The 21245-nt window shown below is 44.1% G+C and overlaps 2 protein-coding genes across 3 annotated transcripts in view; both read left to right on the forward strand.

The window, feature by feature from the left end:
* The first annotated feature begins 8 nt into the window (after window positions 1–8).
* On the forward strand, window positions 9–9640 carry si:rp71-46j2.7 (uncharacterized). Of its 2 annotated transcripts, none has more exons than XM_030368188.1 (16): window positions 9–457; window positions 862–991; window positions 1574–1787; window positions 2368–2510; window positions 2970–3168; window positions 3269–3324; window positions 4111–4310; window positions 4412–4522; window positions 5363–5488; window positions 5978–6085; window positions 6194–6361; window positions 7344–7965; window positions 8112–8175; window positions 8368–8546; window positions 8658–8746; window positions 8913–9640. In XM_030368188.1, exons 1-16 carry the CDS (start codon window positions 266–268, stop codon window positions 9027–9029), a joined length of 2718 nt encoding a protein of 905 aa, XP_030224048.1. In that variant the 5' UTR covers window positions 9–265; the 3' UTR covers window positions 9030–9640. The 2 variants fall into 2 exon arrangements, with proteins under 2 accessions (XP_030224048.1, XP_030224047.1); XM_030368187.1 differs by having other exon boundaries at window positions 13–457; window positions 7341–7965.
* A 612-nt stretch (window positions 9641–10252) lies between these two features.
* The window catches only part of mrpl11 (mitochondrial ribosomal protein L11), a 28682-nt gene continuing 17689 nt past the window's right edge, over window positions 10253–21245 (forward strand). Inside the window, exons 1-2 of the mRNA XM_030368190.1 lie at window positions 10253–10372; window positions 18184–18329. Of these exons, the coding sequence (XP_030224050.1) occupies window positions 18207–18329 (123 nt within the window). The 5' untranslated portion in view covers window positions 10253–10372; window positions 18184–18206. The remainder of the gene's footprint in view (window positions 10373–18183; window positions 18330–21245) is intronic.

Genomic DNA, 21245 nt, shown 5'->3' on the forward strand with positions numbered 1-21245 from the left:
ACAAGTTGGACTCTTTTTAACCTGTAGATGGCATTACATTACCCCCCCTGACTCCAAACCACGCATCTGCTTCCAATACGTAGGGGCTGCTGGTTCATCACTTCTGCTCCGAGTAGCCTGCAGCTCACGCCTCAAGAAAAACGGGATTGTATCAGCACTGAAGATGTGCATAACCAGAGGAGCAAGTGATAGGACTAAACCTATACGTCGAAACTAAGTAAAAGCAATACCACGGGAACTTCTTCGTGGGTGAAAAATAAGAAAGATGTACCCATGGCGGTTATGGATCGCCATGATTATGGGCTCACTGTGGTACTTTTCAGAGTACGGTCAAATAGCGACTCAGTTCGTGTTGTGTGTGCTGTGTTGTTACGTCTCTACCCCGCCGATATTGAGAAACATGGGCCAGGAGAGCGGCACACAAACAGACGAAGCAGCCCAGGAAGACGATCATCGGGTAATGTACATTTTCGCACACAAAGATTAACTCTTGCGGTGATCTGCAAGAATATGCATTGTCAACAATGAGGAAATGTCGTATCATTATAAAATACAAAGGAGCCTTTTTAGCTCGATGAGGTACCCAAGCATTGAGTTGAACATTGCGGCAGTGTGCCGCAAGATGCACCAAGTTCATTAACCAAATGCACTAGGGCTACCCTTGATTTATCAATCGTTTATTGTGGGTAAAGTGACTTCGGACGTTCTGACAACTCAAACTCAAAAATCTTTCAAAGATTGGAATGCAGCCAAAGCCCTCGGTGAATTTCCTTTATGTCAACAACGGATACCATTATAATTTTCACATGCAGGCCTAATGGTTTTTTGAACTTAACATGTTTCCCTTCTTGTTTTTTTTAGGGAAACGTAGCAGGTGCAACATGTTTTGGTTTCGATATCTATCATGGAGGGAATAGCCCACAAGTTCATCAACAGGAGGATCTTTCGTTTCAGCTGCATTATCCCAACGTCAAAAGGTCGCTGAGGCATGGTAGGACTTGCATTTTGTCGCTGGAATTTAACACTATAATGTAAATGTACTTTGACATCTTTTTCCTTCAGAGTTCTGTAACATGAGTTTGAAGGAAAGCATTCGAATGTCCTATAGAGCTCATATAGTCAGACAGTTTCCATTGTGTTATCAACCAAACGGTGTGTGTACAGATGACAGTGTTCACACATAACTTTGCCAAAAGCATTATGCTCTGGAGAGCTCATGTTACAAGGTGGAAGTGAAAGCTGTGTGGAAGTCATTATAGAACACTTTTAAATGCTGTGAAAGCAAACCACAACAGTTGTCCACTGCTACCCAAATGCGTTGAGTTCAGAAGCAAAGGAGGCTAGTTTACTATTGGCTTTAAAGTTGCACACAGAATAAGTGCATATTAAAAATAAATCAATATACACATGACTGTACTTAAATAATCGTGTGTGCGTGTGCGTGTGTGTTTGCGTACGCATGCATGTTTGTGTGTTTGCATACGTGTGTGTTTTTTTTGGTTGCATTATGCATGTTTGTGTGGTCATGTCTCTTCAATGCCCTGTGTGTCCCCCCCCCCCCCCCCCCCCCCAGTGTTTGAGTGTGCTTACAGACAGTTAATCCTCCCATGGTACTGCGTCCCAGAGCCCCCTGAGTGCCAGCCCCTTCATCAGGCTCTGGGCAGGGAGTTTGACCTGGTGGTGGACCGGGTCATCAGCAGGGCCCGGGACTTTGACCTGTGCGAGGCTGTGGTGGGCTCCGTCCGGATCCTGACCCAGCACTTCCATAACGCGAAGCAGGCGGAAAGGTGAAGTTCTTATTCCTGTTGCTGCTTCTATGGAATCCCCTACCAAGTTCTAAATAGTCGTACGCACGCACAAGGCATTACATCATCTAGAGTGGTTTGCTTTGTGGTCTGTTATGGCAGATTTTATTTCACCGGTGAATCATTGACATTCTTTGTTTCCTTGCAGTGTGTCTTTTGACCTGAGGTGTTTTATGGGAAGACTTACTAGAGGAATTTCACCTGTGTCATCAAAACAGTGCTGCAACCATTAGAAAATCAAACTCAAAGATTCTCTCTTCTACACAGAAGAACATTCGCACAAGCCGATGTGAGCTTTGGCCCATTGGCCAGGCAACTTTGCTAGGCCTGCCTGAGCCTGTCTGGTCTTTGCTTATCCTACATTTTTGGTTGAAAACCACACCACTGTGTTTCTACTCCCTAGTATTGTATACTATTGTGTGTAAAGACCTGACACAGAACTATATTATTTACAGAAATTCAACGTTGTGCGTTTCCCTTGTCAACGATCGATTTAAATCAAAGTGTATTTTGTAGTGTACGATTAAAATCGGTTAATTACAAACTCTGCGTCTCGTCCCAGGGATCCCCTGTTCGGCTCCAGAGCAGAGGAAATGGCTGTCCTGAGGGTGTTCTCCGAGGCCCTGGTCCGTAATCTGTTCCCTGAGTCTCTGTGTGGGCTGGATATGAATCGCTGTGCCCTTAATGAGATTGTGGCCTTAAAGGGTGAGCAAGTGGAACATGCACACAAATTACTTCTTCTATATGAGAATACATCCATAATAACCCTGTATCTCTTCATGTAGCGGGAAAGGGGGCGGCGTAATCCCTCATGGTCTGTTTCAGTCCAAAAGCAGGATTGGCATTATGTCTTTTGTTGTTGATGACATGGTGTCATTATTTCTATTCCAAACCAATTTAGCTATTTTCATTGCTCAGTTAGTGTTTTGAATAGGCCTTTGCATGGCCCCTCGGGACATGTGTTTTTCTTCCGCATGCGGCAACCTGTTTGACAGCACACACACACACACACACACACGCACACACAGTGTCAAGTCAAATTTGACAGTTTCACAGTTGCTCTGGATCCCACTATGTATATGGAGGGAATGTCTGGCATTTAATGGTAGTTCCTTAATAAATTCCCTATACAACGATGGAATTTCTATATTTTCTGTCTCCCAGGTTTGGAGCTGCTGGTGACGTGGCTGTCGAACCCGGACCACCTGAACCAGATGGTGGTCGGTCAGCTCGACAAAGCCTCTCCCAAAAGCTCTGTGGAGGAGCTGCGGGGGTCCGACTGTGACAGAACCTCCTCCGCCTCCCAGGGAGAGGAAGAGGAGGAGGAGAGCGAGGGCTCTGAGGAAGAAGAGTGCAGTGAAGTGTGAGCATTGGTCTGGTCTTAACACGCTTGTTTGCTTGTTTTGGATTGAATTGCCGCATTGTGATGCATTTTCCCATCTTGTTCTGGCGGTCGTTTGTAGGTCATGTGAGAACTCGGAAAACTCCTCAAGCCATAAGGAAAAGATGAAACTGAGATGTATGAGTCTGCAAGTATATCTTCTGCATTTAAAATACTTTGGGGAAATCTCTGTCCTGCCTCAACGTGAACCACACTTTGGTCCCATTTCCTCAATGGATCAAAACGGATGTGGTGTTCTCACTGAAACCACCTCCAGTATCGTCTTTCTTGTGAACAGCAGATGGACGTGCCTAGACTTCCACTTTTGACTTTCATGTGACATTAGTGTGACGGTTTAAATAATTGTGGATGGATTTTGTGAACCAAAAACAGCAGGGTGGTTGCAGTGTGCTTTTGGACACATTGTGTGTGTGTGTGTGTGTGTGTGTGTGTACAACAATGAAAGAAGTAGTCTGCTATTCATTCAGACTGACAGTAGTTGTTAGCAGCAGAACATTTTGTTATTTCAGGCAGTAAGAAAACCATAGTCACATCATCCGTATCCTTGAGCGGTTTCAAGTCGATATTAAAGTGTTGGACAACTGTGCTCAAAAAAGCCTAGACATGGTTTTATATTGGTAGTATTGGTTTCTGTTTCCTCACTTACAACACTTGGCAGCAAGGCATTTGGGATAACCTTTGCTCATATCTTATCCTACAATAGGAAATAAATTATGCTTACTCACCAAAAGCATGTGTGCTGTACTGCAACCAAAATGACAGTGTCATCGTTTACTCAATAAATAATCGTAAGGATAAGCATAAAGTAGAACGTCACAACCGTCGTCCTAATTGTATTCACTTTCAGGTTTATCTCCTGCCAATAAATGACTAATAGTCTTTTAAACCATTGTATACCCCCAGCCAAAAAGCTCAAAGAAGGATGGGTCAAGTTTGTGGACAAGGTGAAATACAAGAGACAAAAGAAGAAGGCGACGAAGAAGATGAAGAAGATTGAGCAGGAGCTCATTTTCAGAGCGATGACCAACCAGGGGACGCCGACTCTGGAGGGGAACGGCTGTAGCAGAGTGGCTTCCCTTCGCAGCCGTCAAGACTCTGATCCGGTGAGATCCCTGCACACTATAAACACGGTCACAACAAACGTATTGATGGAAAGATACGGAGATAGAAACCCCGACCGGTTTTGTTGGCTCTGTTTCACCAGGTGCGGGGCGATCTTGAGCACTACCTGGCTAGCGTCCAAGAGGACATGATGGAATTCAAGCTGTCGTACGAGATGTGGCGCATTGGCCATTGGACTGTGAGCATCCCCAATGTGAGTGGTAAATCTCTTTGGTGTGGTGCACAATGACCCAACTGCTGGTTTACTGCTAGTTGCAGCTCTGTAAAATAAAGTCATTGTTAAAGTTGTGTTAATGGTTAAACACCTGTTTCGTGTGTCTGTGTGTGGGGTGAATAGAATAATCTTTATTTATGTGTCACTCCTCACCGCACATTTTAAGAGAGCATAAGTGCATTGTGCCATAATAGGTAGAACATGTGATAGAGGTACTCCCTATCACACATCCAGAGGTCCCGAGGACCAGTCCAAAGGAGTTGTGATACACTGTCGAAGACATTTTCATAGAAACAAGCAAATTAAATCTTATGTCAGAAAGTGTTCTATCATACAATAATTGTATGATTCACACCATTATAAATACTAGTTGTTCAAAAGGTGTCGGTTTGTAACGGGCCGATTGCTTGGCCTTGGTAATTTATTGCTTCTTCCAGCTTACTCCAGAATAGCTCATCCAAACAACTCCGCCCTTGATACTGCGCTTCGCTGGGTCCTCAGCAATACACCCACCAAGGGTGAAGTAAAACAGATGCACAAGTCAAGAAATCCAAGGACAGAAATACATATATACAAACAGAGACTCTTTCCATTTAAGGTAGCTTAAGCACTCATAAAATATCTTAAAATGTGAGTATTTGACGGCCAGCCTTATTGATGGCTGAATTATTATTTTTTTATAGTAAAAAGACATGCTAAATGTTTTTCATTTACATTGTTCACAGCCTGGTTCGCAATGTGGTAGAAAGCTCAGAGCATTAAGTGTGTGTGTGTGTGTGTGTGTGTGTGTGTGTGTGTGTGTGTGTGTGTGTGTGTTAGGTGGACGGGGAAGAAGAAGAGCTGTTCTTCACTCTCCACCTGGAGGAGAGGGACAGCCCAGAGAACCTCAGCTGGGACATAAGGAAGACTTACCTGCAGGTCATATATTTCCGCAACAGATGGCAGGTTAGCATCACGTTCGTGGACACATCATTTAAATTCTGAAGACTCATTTACATTTATGTTTTGCAGATGTGTTCACAGATGCTCCATTAATTACTGCTACATACTGCATTATGCTGAATATATGTTTTCCAATGAAGAAAGTCCCGTTTCAGTTAATGTATTCAGGCATGTATGTTTTACGCCCGCAATCAATTATAAACAGATTGGTGCAATTAAAATCTATAGTCTTTATATAAACATGCGTTGCTTGTGTAGGGAAACACCATGACTTTCTGTCTCTGTGCTCATTATTTCCAGCAGAACCACAAGGCTCTAGAAAACAAGCCTTGTTTCATAACTTTTACGTCATTTGGGCATATACCACAATGTCAAATTGGATTCACATCTTGTGTTGTGTCGATTTGCCGGCACTTCCAAATCTGAAACCATAGTGGCACCATTGCTCTCACAACCTATCATAGTCTCTCTCTCTCATTGACTTTTTGTCAGGACGCCACCGGACTCCCCTCCATTACGTATCTGGAACCAAACTCCCAGCAGGAGGCCAGCGCTGAGCTCCGAGAGGAAGTCAGAGTTTCCGTGGAGCTCTTCCTACAGGTACAACTCACCCGTTAGACGCAATCCAGGCATATATGCCGCATTCAAAATGGAAATGTGCCCTGTGGTATTTGGTATTTGCGAATGTTTTGTTTTTTTTGCTTCCAGGAACTGGTCTCTGATGAGCAGATAGGCCACACCCAGCCGGTGTTTCAGTTCCTGTGCCCCCTGGACAAGCTGCTGAATGAGGAGGAAAATGGTGGGGGGGTGTGGGGTCTTCTGAGTGGTCTGGCCTACCTTTTGACTCCTGGACAAGAGGAGTTGGAGGAAGAGGAGGTAACCTCACCCTTGTTGTTTGGAAAAATTCAGAGTCACGAGTCTCCTCCTAGAATGTTCGAATTCCTAAATCCAGAGGAACGGCTCAAAATGCAATGTTAATGTGGCTGATTGACTTTAGCCTCAATTTGAGATGGAGCTAAAAATGAAAGAATGATGGTGCTAATCTCCCCACACAGCTCGTGGGGAACACAAACGTACACAGTGGGGCACACAAGCGCTTGTAAAATCCCATAGAATGATGCTTGCTTAGAGAGTGATACTTGCAAAAAAAACAAGCTAAACCTGTCGGCCTTGAAATTCGTGCCAGGAATGGAAAAAGTACACGTTATCATTCGTAACACAGCAGCTTGGTCAATCCAAACCCTGCGGTCTTGACGTCACGCCACACAAGGCGTTTAGCGACGTTGCATAATCAGTTCCATTGCTCCCGGGAATGTGAAGATTCGTGCTCCAATGGTAATCGCTGCATATTATTTATAAACATTGATTGATGTCATGGAGGAATTGTGTGTTTTTGAAGTGAGAGGGCGTACGTGTATTTGCATATTTATTCATACATGTTTGAAAAAGTAATTTGCATGGAATTATAATCGTCAACAGTCTCGATTTGCGTCAACAATTCTACGTCAATCCACAAGATATGATTGACATACTATTTGCTTAGTATCAGCTTGATTTAGAATGCGTGTACATTCAATGTAAGAGCATATGCACGTTTTTTAACTCTAACATGCTGATGACACTAGCATTTATTTGGCAGTTTAATACAAAAAAAACTTTAATTTAAGGATGAGTATATAAAGTTATCTTATATTAAATTAAAGGCAGTATTTTACCTCTTTAATCAAAAAGAACCTTGGAAATGTCTCTTATGTCTTTAACAATACCACAGTACCGCCATCATTTGTGACAATGAATGTGTGTGAGTGTTTTAACGACATCATCAACTCACAAACAAATTATTGTTTCGTTACAGCAGAATCGCCTAATTGTAGATGCAAAGGTGTGGTGCTCCCCGGAACCAGAAACCCCAACGTTGAATGCCGAATATTCCAGTGAAGGATCCGGAAAGAAGATCAAGGGCATGACCTATGACATCGTCCGGGCTGTTGGCGACTCTGAACACCCTCCTCCTGGGACGGCATTTGAGGAAAATTCAGAGAACAGCGGTTCAGACTCTGTTCCGCATAACGACACTGACCCGAACAATGCAGACAGAGGGGACGGCGGCTCTATCCCTCTGACTTCCCAGCTGAAACACATGATAAAGGGAGTATCTCTGACCAGGTCGCTAGAATCTCTGTTGTCCCCGAGAGAGGCCGACGATGAAGTCCAGATGGTCGAACTATCTCAACGGTCGCGACACAATGTCGCCCTGCCAGAGGATAGTGAAGTCCTCCTAATGTGGAGACATGCGCATGCTAAGTCTACTAAGAAGGTGGGGCTGCCCTTAAGACTGCCTGGCGGACTCCTCCGGCCCAAAGGGAAGGAGGAGAGTGCTCTGACCAGGGAGGACAATCCCCAGGGTCAGAGGGCCCCGGTCTGCAGGGAGAACCTGGAAGCCACCAAAGCCATTTTTGATCTGTTGAAGGAAATCACAGGTTTGTTCGGATTGTGTTTTATTTATAAAGGTCAAATCTTGATTGATGTGTGTGCAATTTTCCATTATATAATGAGCTTGAAAAGTCATTTTCTGAATTATTTTCTTCTTACGAATGCCAATTTTATTTTTTACTTTATCTTGCAGGCAACTCGATACTCTTAAACATATTTGATGCCATTTTGATGCCTGTCATGCCGATCCTTAAGAAGTGAGGGTCTTTCACACTATTTCCCCAAAGTATTTTAAATGCAGAAGATATACTTTGAATAGGCCATGCAAAGACCTATTCAAATGCAGACTCATACATCTCAGTTTCACTATATACTTTCACATTCTAACTTGTAGAGTGTGTGTTTAGAGTGAAGTATCGCTTTCAATTCATGCTTTGTCTCCCTTGTAGAAAAGTGAACACCTTTTTGACCAAGATGAACCCAACAGAATTGCAAATGGCGTCTTACATAGACAACTTGCGTAACAAGCAGTGGCCAGCAGGTGCGGCCACACACCCAACAACTCCACGTACAGCCGAGGAAAAACAGGAAACCAAAGAGAGAGCACATCAACTCATCAATGCTAAATGTATGCCCCCCTTCTCTTTGTGTGAAGACACAACAACTACTGTGGCTTTTTGGCACGAGTTTCATGATATATGACCCAACAAGTGTTTCCTGTGTTTTGTTCTTGACCCAGTTTCAAGCTACCTCATTTTGAAGAAGACTGATGTGGAGAATGTTTTTAGACTTTTCCAGGACAGCGAGGAGAACAAGAAGTTGGTGTATGTGAGTATCTGAAGCTGACTAATTTGAGTGATGTTACTGCCTTTATCCTAGCCGAGCCTTGTTCATCACTATGATTTGTTGTGCCCTTCTGTGTGAAGAAACAAACATCGCACGTGAGGATAATGTAGAAATCTCAACTGCTTTCTTGCCTGTATTTTTCTGACAGATGCTCCTTTCATTTTTGCTGAAAGAGTTTTTACCACATGAGGACGCCCTGAATGTGAGCGCCAATCATCTGCAGAAAGTAAACCACAGCAGCAACAACAGCAGCCGCATCAACTGAATTGTGAAGTATACAGTTGTTGTTTTTTTCCTCAGGTACCATTTTAGACTACCTCTAGGTTGGACTTTTTAGAACAATCTAGTATTCATTAAAAGGCCATTCACTGCAATTACTTTTGTGGCTTGATCATATGGTTGAATTATTTTATTCTTCTACTTGACCTCATATGCCTTTAAAAGATTAGAGAATTGTGATTACAATACTATTATTTATTTTTTAAATATTGATATGTGTCTCCTTCACTCACCATTTCCAAAATGGCTAGTGGATAATAATCAATTTTAATTTAATTTAGAAATTAAATGCCTTATACATGTTGAATTTTTTTTTGTTAAATCAACGTTGGTCCTTGAAACCGACCTGAATGGATTTCACTCGGGAGTTTGGGCCCCCTTGGGACCCCTTAACAAAAATACAATCTCACTGAAAATATTGAAGCACTTGAAAGGGGAGAATGTTAATGAATTGGGTCACTTTGTTTTGTGTTGCATCTGTTCCAGAATTCATAATGCTCAATAATCGTACAATATCTGACATTCCTTTTTAACCATTTTAATTTAAAAAAAGATGTCCGATATTGAAATAAACAATGGAGTTGTACTCAAACCATTGTCAGGTATGCTTTGTGTTTATTTATTAGATGATAGGAAAATTTAAATTCTACGTTGATATTATGTAAATTATTTGCTTATGCCAGCAACCTTGCTCCTCTATTAAATAGAGGGAGAATAGTGCATCAAAGATGTTTCATCCAAGGTAAACCTAATTATATCATAAGGGAGCCTCTCGTAATAATAAATTGGTATAGGTAATGTTATAGTCAGCCCTTTCTATGTGTTTGTGTGTATGAGTTTGTGTACGTGTGAAGGAGAATAAATGGGTTTATCCTTCTTAATAATTTAAAATGTAGCATAACATATCAAAACCAAGTTACAGAAGGAATATGAGGTGTAACAGTATAGACAATGAGACTGTTTTACCTTATTTGACAGAAGTGTATGAATTTACTCTTATTCATGACCATTTGATCAACAAAAAGATGTATTACGCTAAAGTAAATTAAACCCCATTAGCAAAACTCTCAAAAAACTTTTAAATGTAGCATAACATATCCAGACAAAGTTACAGAAGGAATGTTGGCTGTAAAAAAATGAATGAATTGAATGTGAAGAAAACGTCATGCGGTTCAACCAGTCCTGTTTCACTTGCTGGTGTGGTGTATACACACCGGCAGGGGGCAGCATTCAGCAATCGCTTCTCGTCGTAGGCTCTATTGAGTAATCCAAAATGGCTGCGCCCATAGTGGTTCTGTCAACAGCGTGAAAGTCCAGATCAAGTCCCAGGTATGATAATATAGCGGTAAATCAGTCTTGATCAATAATGCTGTGTGTGAGCTGGATGATGCTTAACATGGATATGCGACCCTAGTCAATGTCGTTACAATAACTCGACAGTTGCATAGAAGTGGACTAATTTAAGCAAACGTTAGCATGTTTAACGTTCAAATAATTACAGACGCTTTAATTACATTTCAATTATAAATGGCGTCTGCGTTTATTTTATTACACTATCCGTCTAAATCACAACGATTGTACTTTATCATACACTGACGTTATCCACTACTGTCATTTCCACTTTAATGCTCTTCTGCTTACTACCTTGCTACTCTTGCAACATCTAACTGACACTTTAGACAACCATTGTAAGATTAAATTATAGCAATGTATGTAGTACATATGTAGCCTATGCATTACCGGAAAGTTAGACACAGTGGAGGGGAATTTGCCTGAATTACAAGGTTGTGTGAAATTCGTCCATGTCATGAAGGTCACAAGATGGCAGTGCTTGCTCCCTTCCTAAAATGTTCAATGGCAAACGTTATAAAATGGGTTTCTTTTTTTTCTTTTTTATAGTATGAACCCATCTATCTGCGTCAAAACAAGTGCTGCTTATGATGAAGTGTTTGGTTGCTTCATCTGATTGTGCCTGATGAATTCATTGTTTTACGGTTGAAATGTGTTGTCCTTTTTTTGGTTACGTTAATATTCTATCTCACTACACCAAAAGTATTCCCTTTGTGATCACTGGCTCCTAGAAGCAAGCAGGTTCTGGTATAAAACACTAAATATCCACGCTCTGCATGTTCTCTTGAGGTTCACCCTATGTACCATGACCGTCAATATTTAGTCTGGGTAAAATAGATTCCACACCAGACTCGTACATCCTATTCAAATAACTGTTCCATTATGTCACAAGCCGATATTGGGAAGAAGGACCCATTATAAGCTTAGCGTGCACATATTTATAAGCTAAGCCTGCTCTTCTGTCGATGAGTCTTGATTATTTTTATTTTTGTTTACATGTTAATATAAACTGGATTCTAAACACATTTTCTTAATGACTATTGTACGGAAAATGGCCTGATGTATATTTAATTGTAGCAGTTTCCCAACAAACGCTGAGACAAAAGCCCAAGAGACATAAGGCGTATAAGGAGTCCTACCATATCCACACCCAAAGCTATCACTATCTGGATAGCAGCTGGCGTCCTTCGTGCCTCAAAATTTATTAATTAGAGAGCCCTAATTGAGAGGGACACTTAGGTAAAGTGCCTTGAAGAAATAAGCCCCTGTTGAAATGCAACTATGTAGCCTAGACTATATCATCAGGCTTTATTGTACAAGAAAATTCTAAAACCACTTGCGTAACAACTAAAAATGTATTAAGAATTTAAATTGCTGCTGGGACCAATTACTGCTTGGGGATAACACAGTGATGACATTCTTCTCACTTACTCGCTCTCTGAGCTCAATACTCACTTGTTATTTCCCGATCGTTTATTTCATCCCTCTACCCTTATCTTCTTATTGATGGTGACATCAATAAATCGGTAGCTCCTCGCCCAATCCGCAATAGAGCTGACTGATGATAATGATGTATTTTAGACATGCTGTCGATAATATGAATGTGGACATTAGCGTCAACCCATGCTGTTATACCAAAAGATGACAAGACACCCTTTAGGCTTAATCAAGAGATGTAACATTTTATGTATTGATGTGAGTAGTGGTTTATTATTGACATCAATGATAAACAACTTATGTATACATCAATGCATCATATTCAATGCCTCTTGATGTAGCTTTAGATGTTTCTCAGTTCACCTCCTCAATGGAACATTCTCTCTATTGCTATTCTGTTGGTGCCAGTCCTAACTGAAGATGGTCCTGAAATTAACACCTGCCAAGACCAGTAAATTGTTAGGGGTGTGTGTGTGTGTGTGTGTGTGTGTGTGTGTGTGTGTGTGTGTGTGTGTGTGTGTGTGTGTGTGTGTGTGTGTGTGTGTGTGTGTGTGTGTGTGTGTGTGTGTGTGTGTGTGTGTGTGTGTGTGTCACACTTGATAGAAATATTACAGGGCCCACATGTCATTGCCGATGGATGCTATGCCGTTTGAGCGACAGGCGTCTGCTGTCTTCTAGTGTTGCCATCAGCCAATTATGTGCTTCAATCATAATGGTGGGCGTTTCGAAGCTGTGTTCTACCACTCTGTGTTGAAGACCAATGTTTTCCAAGGTAAAAAATGGCAGATAGAAATATCCGTCAGCCCGCCACAGCACCTGGGGGAGTGAACAGACTGCGAATTCAACCCACATAGCGACGCTCCATCCAGAGTCCTGGTGCTGGGCGACACGGTGTGATTTGTTACGTTTTATTGCGTTTTTTGAAGCACAGGGATGACTTGTGGATGTTGTGTTGCCAATACATGATTCCTCACAGCAGTCAGAGTTACGTAAAGACCTGCTTAAGGGCAGTCCTACATTCTCTTACCGAGGTTAAAACCAGAATCGCACAAGTTCTGTTTTGAGCCCCTAAGGGGATCTTTCACACTCATCTGGACTTATTTGTCCTGTTTGAGGGGCCCCTTAACACTTGGCATCCAGCAATCAATACGCTGCCTATGGTGTGGTGTATGACGGAGGAATACTAATGTGGAACAACACCGGAATACCGCCCGTCCTTTTGTAACTACATTTGATGTCGGCTAATCCTCTGATCGCATCAGGACCATCTTGACTAGCCCTCGGATCACGGCTCCCTGCTATTAAGAGATCCGGGCTGATCGATTTGATCAGTATTCAACCTGTGCACGCTATTGTGCGCCAACCCCCTCCCCATCTAGAATCCCATATTTTCAAAGGCCTAACAAAACACAACTTTTTTTTTACATTTATTTTATAGTGCTTAGAAGTGGTCGAAGCATATCAAGGCTTCAAGGTCATCGGCTGTATAAGATGCATCTGTTCACTACAGCCAAGCCGACTTTTATTTAACGGCATGAAACTACGTATTTTTGCCATGCAGATAAGGCCATTTTTTTTTTGCAATTATCTCCCGTATCAGTATTCTGATGCCTATTTCTGATGCTAATTCAAACCGACGCTATGGTGACCTTTAGTGAGATGCTTTGTCTAAGAGTTCACAAATGTTAAACCTATGTTGGTTAATGAGACCTTGCAAGACTTACGGCTTATTTTTTCTCTTGCGCCACATTGGTCTCTGAAACTGTGTGGGAGTCATGGTAACCACATAGCATGAGGTATCCCTTTGGATTGGCTACCAAACGAGGAGATTGCTGTTGTTGCTCATTATTGTTGTAGTTGGTAAATGAGCATTGAGGATTTCAACCTAGATTAAAAAAAAAACTCCCAAAGGATCACATATCTGAGGTATTATCCAACGCACCAAAAACATCGGCTCAAAGCCTTACTTGGAACACCAACCAGACAAGAACATGCAGTGTTTTTGCTGGCTTTAATATGACAGAAGAATGTCTCGTAATTGGATCCGAGAATCGTCAGAAAAGCTTCAGGTACCATCTTCATAACACTGAGTAAACAATGCAAGACACAGTCTGTCACTAGTCGAAGTGATCCGGGATATGATCAGATTACTAAGCAGCGTCTCACATGGACGTAATTAGACGGGTATTGTGTGTCAGGAACAATGAAGGCAGCAATTACTAACACAAATTTACATGGTACAAATTAAACTCGTATTAAAAGAAAGCCACAAAAGAAAGGCCTTTTTTTTTTTTTCGTTTTTGTTCGGGACAACTAAGTCCCGAACAAAAACGGAAAAGCCTTTCTTTTTTGGCTCATAAAATGTCAGGCATTTGTAGTGAAACGGAGCACGGGGGCTTTTTGCTCAACAAAATACTCTCCCTTTAGCGTCCTTAATTATGACCTGTGACAGGGAGCTGTGCAGGCCTCACTGACCCCACGCGGGTAATGGACGAGACTTCTGCCATAAAATGACAAAAGAAGCCCTATCTCGACTAAACGCCGCAGTAGCACCGCTGTGTTTAGCCCACGTGCATGTGCATATTTTCTGTCAACAAATGAATTGTTAATCTTTGCTTGTTTGCCTCAGATACTAAGTCGGCATTAATTAGATTTGACCAAGCACTCTGTTGAATTCTGAATACCAGATGAGGTTTGTTGTGTGGAATCACAGTGAATGGATGATGAAGGTTAACAATGACTGGGAATAGAATAGAGTTTTTCATGGTGTCCCTTTTACTCACAAAATGCACAGGCTGATTATCAAGGACTTTCCACAGGAAGGACGTTTCAGCTTTTTGATTGAAATTCTTCTCTCCTCCTTTTTATTTATTTGATATGCAAATGCTTTTTAAATGTTTGATGAATTTGTCAACAATACATTTGTAGAGGCATTACCCACAGTAAAACAAATTGCGCTGCAGCCTACATTCTCTCACTGCAGTTTCCTGGCAGGAATGCATCAGAGAAAACAGTGGCAGATCATGGTTCAAGAACACCACATGCTTTGCAAGGCTCAATTACTTTGTTCACCCAGAGCTTAATCAAGCTCTTAATTAAGCTAAGCCTCCACAATCTTTGACCATAACGTCTGAATGTCAATTCAGTTTTGTAAAACTTGTTCAGGAATTTTTCCTGGTTAACAATTAGCCTTGCATCGTCAGATAAATTGTAAACTGCAATTAGTCTGGATCCTCTCTGTTCGTTTTTCGATTTCCAGAAGGCGGCACCAACAGGTGCAGAACAAAATGCCTCTGGAAAGGATTGGATAGGCCTACAACCAATCATAGCGATGAAACATCTGATGCAGCACTTGGCGGCAAAATAACCTTTCTTCTCAACAAAAGCTTTAACTGCAGTAGTTTATTCTTATTTTAGTGAAAATGTACCATCCAGCGTCTGGATAGCCTAACCAACAGACCGTTCTCCATCAGCCAATGAAAACGCCTCTACTGCACTCCTCTGAACCGTCGTCGTATTACCCCACCTCATGTTAGATAAACGGTTGTGATTGGTTTATCTCATACCGGGCATACATCTTTTTGTTACGGAGGGGAACCAGGCCTTTTCTTGAGAGCAAATTAAACATGAGCTTGTGAGAATGGGGGGTGATGCATGATCCGCAAACAGTCTGTTCTACCCTATTTTACAGAAATCCATGTATTTATTTAGTGTTATATATATGACCATTTGATAAATCAAAATCTATATTAGGCTTAAGTAAATGAAACCCCTTTAACACACACACACACACACACACATGTGTGTATATATATATATGAAAAATAGATATATTACCAGGCGACTGCTGTGTCCATTTCCATTACAGTGCTTTCCATAGAGGCTTGAGCTGTGGACGTAGTGTCAAAAATAAAAAAAAAATTGCGCGGCAAAAAAAAAAAATCAAAGCTACCACGAAAACACTTTGCGATCATTAAGGCAAAGACGGCATTTGTGCACGGTGGGGGGGGGGGGGGGGCGCGTCGGTTTCCTGCTGCTTACATTACTTGCTCACTCAAGGAATGATTTTCCCCTTAATGGCTATATTATTGCGCTCGCAAGAAGGGAAATACTTTTTGCTAATGCAGTAAAAGTGCTCTCAATAAAAAAATATTGTGCACGGATGTGCTAGTTGTGTGCACGCGTAAAGGCATTGTTGCTTGCTATTTTTGGCAGTGATTTGCCACCATAAGTATTGTGGGCTTTGTTTGTCAGCGTCTCAAGAGAATAGAGGCAAATAACCGGGAATAATTGTATGGCTAGTTTTGCATTTACAGCGAAAGTTTCAGAAGGACTGGTCAATTCATTGTATAAGAACGGACAGTTCTAACTTCCTATTCATTGAACCAATTGGACCAGTGCGACCATCTTCGGTGCTAGCCGGCCAAAGACCGTTCTTATCCATGGGTCTGACAATAACAAGCGCTTGGTTGGTTTCCAGTAGGTCTTCAACCTACCGCCATCCGTTGGCCAAGACTATATTTTACTATTTTACTCATTAACTTACACTTTGGTGGTCAGGATTATGCTTTGCCGGACCCTGGATTCGCTTTGGCACCCACCAGAGATAATTCAATGTCCAAAATCACCTTCTGTTGTGTGATACTGTGATGCTTCTTCTCCAACACTCAGCGCTGGCCCGAGCATCGCTCCATCCATTATAAGTCAAAGGAACAGCAATTTTCATCAATCATGCTGAATAACTGAGATCGGCCGGGTCCTCACCCGACCACTTCTAAAGTGTTCGCGCCGACCGCCGGCTAGGTCGAAGTTAAACCCTGCATTTTCTGCGATAGCAAGTCGTTTTGTGTGTCTGGATTGGAATTCTATTCCTGGAGGAAGTTGACGCCTTGGTTTGTGTTCGTTTTTTCTTGCTGCCATTGCAACAAACGCTTGGAGCTGCTGCACAGCCCATCTGCAGCTTGTCATGTTTGATAACTGAGTTTCTTCACTCAGGATTTGATGTAGGCTGCCCTGCTTTTTCCAATCAAATTTCCCAGGAACCCTCCTGCACCCAAAATAAGCACGCGAAACACTGAAATCCCAGTGTTGACGTAAACTAAAGCAACTCACTCACGTATCCACATAGATTCGGTTTCCGAGCGGCCGTCAGTATTCTGCTCGTCACTTTTAAACTGCACCAATGCAGCGGTTGGACTACACGGTGCGCGCCCTCTGACAGCCACCATAGGGGGTTCCTTAGAAGCCCAGATGGAAAGGCTTTTCAGGCAGAACTCACGGGAGGTTTGCAGCTCTGTGGTGGAGCAACAGGGGGCTCCATACGTCCTCATGTGCCGCTGCCTATTTTGCTGATCTAATTGGTTGCCCCTCCCCAGCCCGTTGGTTCCTGGAGGGAAACATGGTTCGACTTTCACTCTCCCACAAAGTACTTTGACTTTATTGAATTCAGAGCCCCCCCAGAACCACCCGTCCAGGCATTAAAACCTCTATTTGTCCCCCGGGCTCCAGCCATTGATCTTTCTTCACTTTCTCTTTTTTTAAATGCCATAGCTGCATTTTTTTCTTCAGTAGATTGTAGGCCTTATTTTATGTCTGTTGCGTCCCTAAAGTACAGCCAACAGTTCAGGCCAGTTGCCCCCGCCCCCCCCCCCCCCCCCCGCCCACACTCCTCTAATTAAGTTCTAATTTGCCAAATGCATTGAGCGGTCGAGTGAGAACGAACACGCTTGCCATCCTTCCGTTGCGGAATGACCCCCTACCCACCCTGTCCACACATGCACAAGATTAATACTTTCTTGAAGCCGCTGTCCAATAACAGCCGCCGACCAGAAGGACTCTTGTCTTTCACTGATGGAGGGACTTCCTCCCTCCCCAGTGCTGGGGAGGGAGGGGCGTGTGGGGATGGGGGGGAGGCGGTCTGGGGCTGGGGAGGGACCGTGGAAGTGCTGGGCCATAGCTCAGGGAGTCAGTGGGGACAGACTGAAAGTGGTGAAGGTGTTTGGCATGCTGCCAGTGTTCTGAGCACACACCAGTTCAAAAATCCTTGCAGGTTGTCCGGCTGCACGCAGCAGAGGCCCACGGCTCGCTGATCATTACCACAAACTCTACCAGAAGAGATGTCTTCTGCTGCGTTGATGGAAGGCAAAAGATTTGTGTTGCTGCTCAACTCCTTTTTTAAAATGGATAGACGCTAGAGTTTAGGTCCGTGGGCGTCAGTTTTGACGTGTGTATGATCTTTCAACCATCAGGACCGTGTAAATGATTTGCAACAGTTATGCGCCGGGGGCTTAATTTTCTTCCCACTTTTTCTATAATTGTTATAAAATATGTTTTCGTTCTCCTTATCCTTCCAGGAGCAAACTGACCCACCACCACCATGTCGAAGATCTCCAAGGCCGCTAAAGCGGTTAAGAAGCTGGATGTGAACAACATGATCCGGGCCATAGTGAGGTCTGGACAGGCCGCCCCTGGACCCCCACTTGGCCCCATCCTGGGACAGGTAAGGTCCCAAGCAAAAAACTCTTGCGTGCCATCCTGTTCCCCTCCTTTTCCTCTTGATTGCTCATCCAGGGTCAAGCCACAGCGCTGCATCCATCCGCACATTGTGTACTTTTTACCATTGAAAGAAATCCCAATCCCACTAAAGGCATCATCTTATTCGACCCGGCGTGACCTGTCTTGTTTGTAGCCAGCTTCCCCACATCTACCTCCCCCCCCCCCCCCCAACCTACCTGTACATCAATCACTCCCCAGTCTCTGCTGCTGAGGGCCTCTGTTCATATTCTCATTCCCATTCTGGCGTGACGGCTCTGCGCTGCCGGGGCCGTCACGCTCCACCTTAGCCTGCAACCTTTTCACTCTGCTCGGGGTCTTCGACACCAAAGGCTTCCACAGTATCCCCAGAACCAAAGGTGTCAGCGAAGGACTTAGACTGTCCTCAATCGTCTTTTTGTTGTTGTTACTGTGTTCGCCCAGGTTTGTTATATCTGCATGTGTGGTTTGCGTATAAGCATATATACGTTTCACTTAACAAGGTGCGGTTAAAGAAGAAGAAATCGAGTTGAACACTTTGCCTCGCGTTAGTCCCCGTGTCTCTGAGCCATGTGGTTGTTTCTGTGTTTTTGAAAGATGTTCAGGGGTAGGGTGCATGCAGTACAGTAGGTACAGTTTATCCGTCTGGGATAAAAAAAAAAAAGACGAATATAGAATGGGGGTATCGCAGCGGCGTGTCGCTCTTGATCACCACATCCCTTTGTGGTGTCACACGAAAGTATTCCTCCCGCACAAAGCCGGTGGCCCACGTCCAGCGTAAGAACTCTGTGGCGGTGATAAATGATGCAGACGTCCCCGTGCCGGCGACGTCCCCCCCCCCCCCCCCCCCCTCGCACGCGGTAACACGGCGGTCGGGCGGACCCCCGCACGCTCTGAGGGATTGATGTCGTGGCGCAGACGGTAATGAGGCACGTTGAGCCACAGCGGAGCAAATCAAAGCCACCATGTTTGTGTTAAGGTGGCTTTTCTTTCTGTTTTGACACATCTCCCTGTTGTTTTTGGCCGTGTCATGTTCGGCATTGTTGTGGCGCGGAGCGAGCGCTTCGACGCAGGCGTGCCTGTGTCTGGGTATTTGTGTGTGGCGGCCCGCTCTATGAACCTTGTTGTGTGTGTGTGTGTGTGTGTGTGTGTGTGTGTGTGTGTGTGTGTGTGTGTGTGTGTGGAAAACTGTAAATAAATGGCATTCGGCAGCCCGCTCCACTTTAGGCAGCGGGCCGGACCCTTTAATCTTGCAGCGTCTCTTCTCCTTGGGTTCGTCTCTCGCTGCCTTTCCTTGCCTAACCACCCGTGACAGGGGAAGTGCAGAGGGGGGGGGGGGGGGGGGGGGGGGGGGGGGGGGAGGGGGGGGGGGGGGGGTACGGCTGCCGGTCGGCCCCGGGGCAAATTTAAACAAACGAGAGAAATAAAAGAGAAAGGGTGCCGGAGACAGGAGAGAACTGACAGAAAATAATTACAGTCCAGGAGTGAAATAAATACGAGCGGGTGGAGAATGGAGAGAACGAATGCAGGGAACTTTGATTGCGTGGGGGAGAGGAAGAGGAAGAGGAAGAGGGGGAATTTTGGGTGGGAGATCCTTTGGACCATAGTGAAGGAGCCGTGGTCACTGGAAGAGGGCTGCTGAGCGCGGTTATCTGGGGCTTAACAGGTGTATCAAATCCAAGGGGGTAGTCATTTGCCCGGCTTGCTCCACAGCTTTTATAATAGAAAAATGAGTAGTCGGCCAATGGGGAGAGCACCCAGAATGCCGAGTGTTTGAAATGGAGAGCGATGGAGGCAGGGAGAGATGAAAGTGAGAGGGTGGGCGAGAGATAGACGCCGACGGTGCGACTGTTCCATAGTGCACATCCTGCCGCAGATTCGCTGGGAGTGAAAACACCAAGGGAAACAGAGTGAACGTTCCCAGAGGAGCCCAGAATAAATATTGTTTTTTTTCACCCGACTGAATGTGTGAATTGGCGTCAACATTTTAATGTCAATATGCCCGCCTCATAAATCACAGAGCAGCTCTTTGGCACTTGAACAAATATGATATCAAATTAGGAGGGAAGATAAACGGGTGAGAAGCAGGCGGAGGAGCGTGGCGTTGGCCCAGGAGCACCACGGGAAGCCCTTTGTGAAACGTTGAAAAAAAAAATCGCAAGATGCTCGCTCCTGTTTCTTTTGTATGATGCAAGCAACCTTGGATTCTGGAACTATCTCTTCCCTCATGAAACCAGGAAGAAGGAGGCTTGCTTCAGTTTATGTTGTGCGCTCAATACAGCGTGACTATCGGAGGTGGGTTTAAACGATGGGTCCCCCTCTCTCACGGTTCCCCGCTCTGTCAACTGACAAAAAAAAAAAAACGTTTTCCCCGGCGTGTTAAAAATGCAACAGCCGTTCGGTGACTGCGGGTTAGCTATCCGAGAAAACAAACCCTTTTGGGATCGTCGCACCGTTTCCTGAACAAAGCGCTGTGGAGGTGAAATAAGATGTGGTGTTGAATAAGCAAACGTTGTTGACGACTGCTGTTTCAGTTTGGTACAGGAAATACTTGAAACCTCGGTGAATTACAAACACAAGGCTAATGTGTAAGACAGTTGAGTGTTCTTGGCTCCGGCAGCCTTTTCGTCGGCCCTCTGCGGCCCCTTAGCGGGGGCTGACAGCCTGCCAATACGGCCCCAACATGATAACCAGCAACACGTCAGCCCCGGCAGAGGAGTATGAAACACTTTATTGCAGTTTGTGCGGCGTCCTCCTGGGATTGTACCTAATAACGGCAGCAGAAGTTCACAGTAAACACGGGGCATTCGTCCAAGTCCACATGGTTTGTTTAATGTGTGTCGACTGACACCCCAGAGGTGGGGTGGGGTTGGGGGGGGGGGGG

Source organism: Gadus morhua, chromosome 10 (genome assembly GCF_902167405.1).
Source record: "Gadus morhua chromosome 10, gadMor3.0, whole genome shotgun sequence".
Taxonomy (NCBI): domain Eukaryota; kingdom Metazoa; phylum Chordata; class Actinopteri; order Gadiformes; family Gadidae; genus Gadus; species Gadus morhua.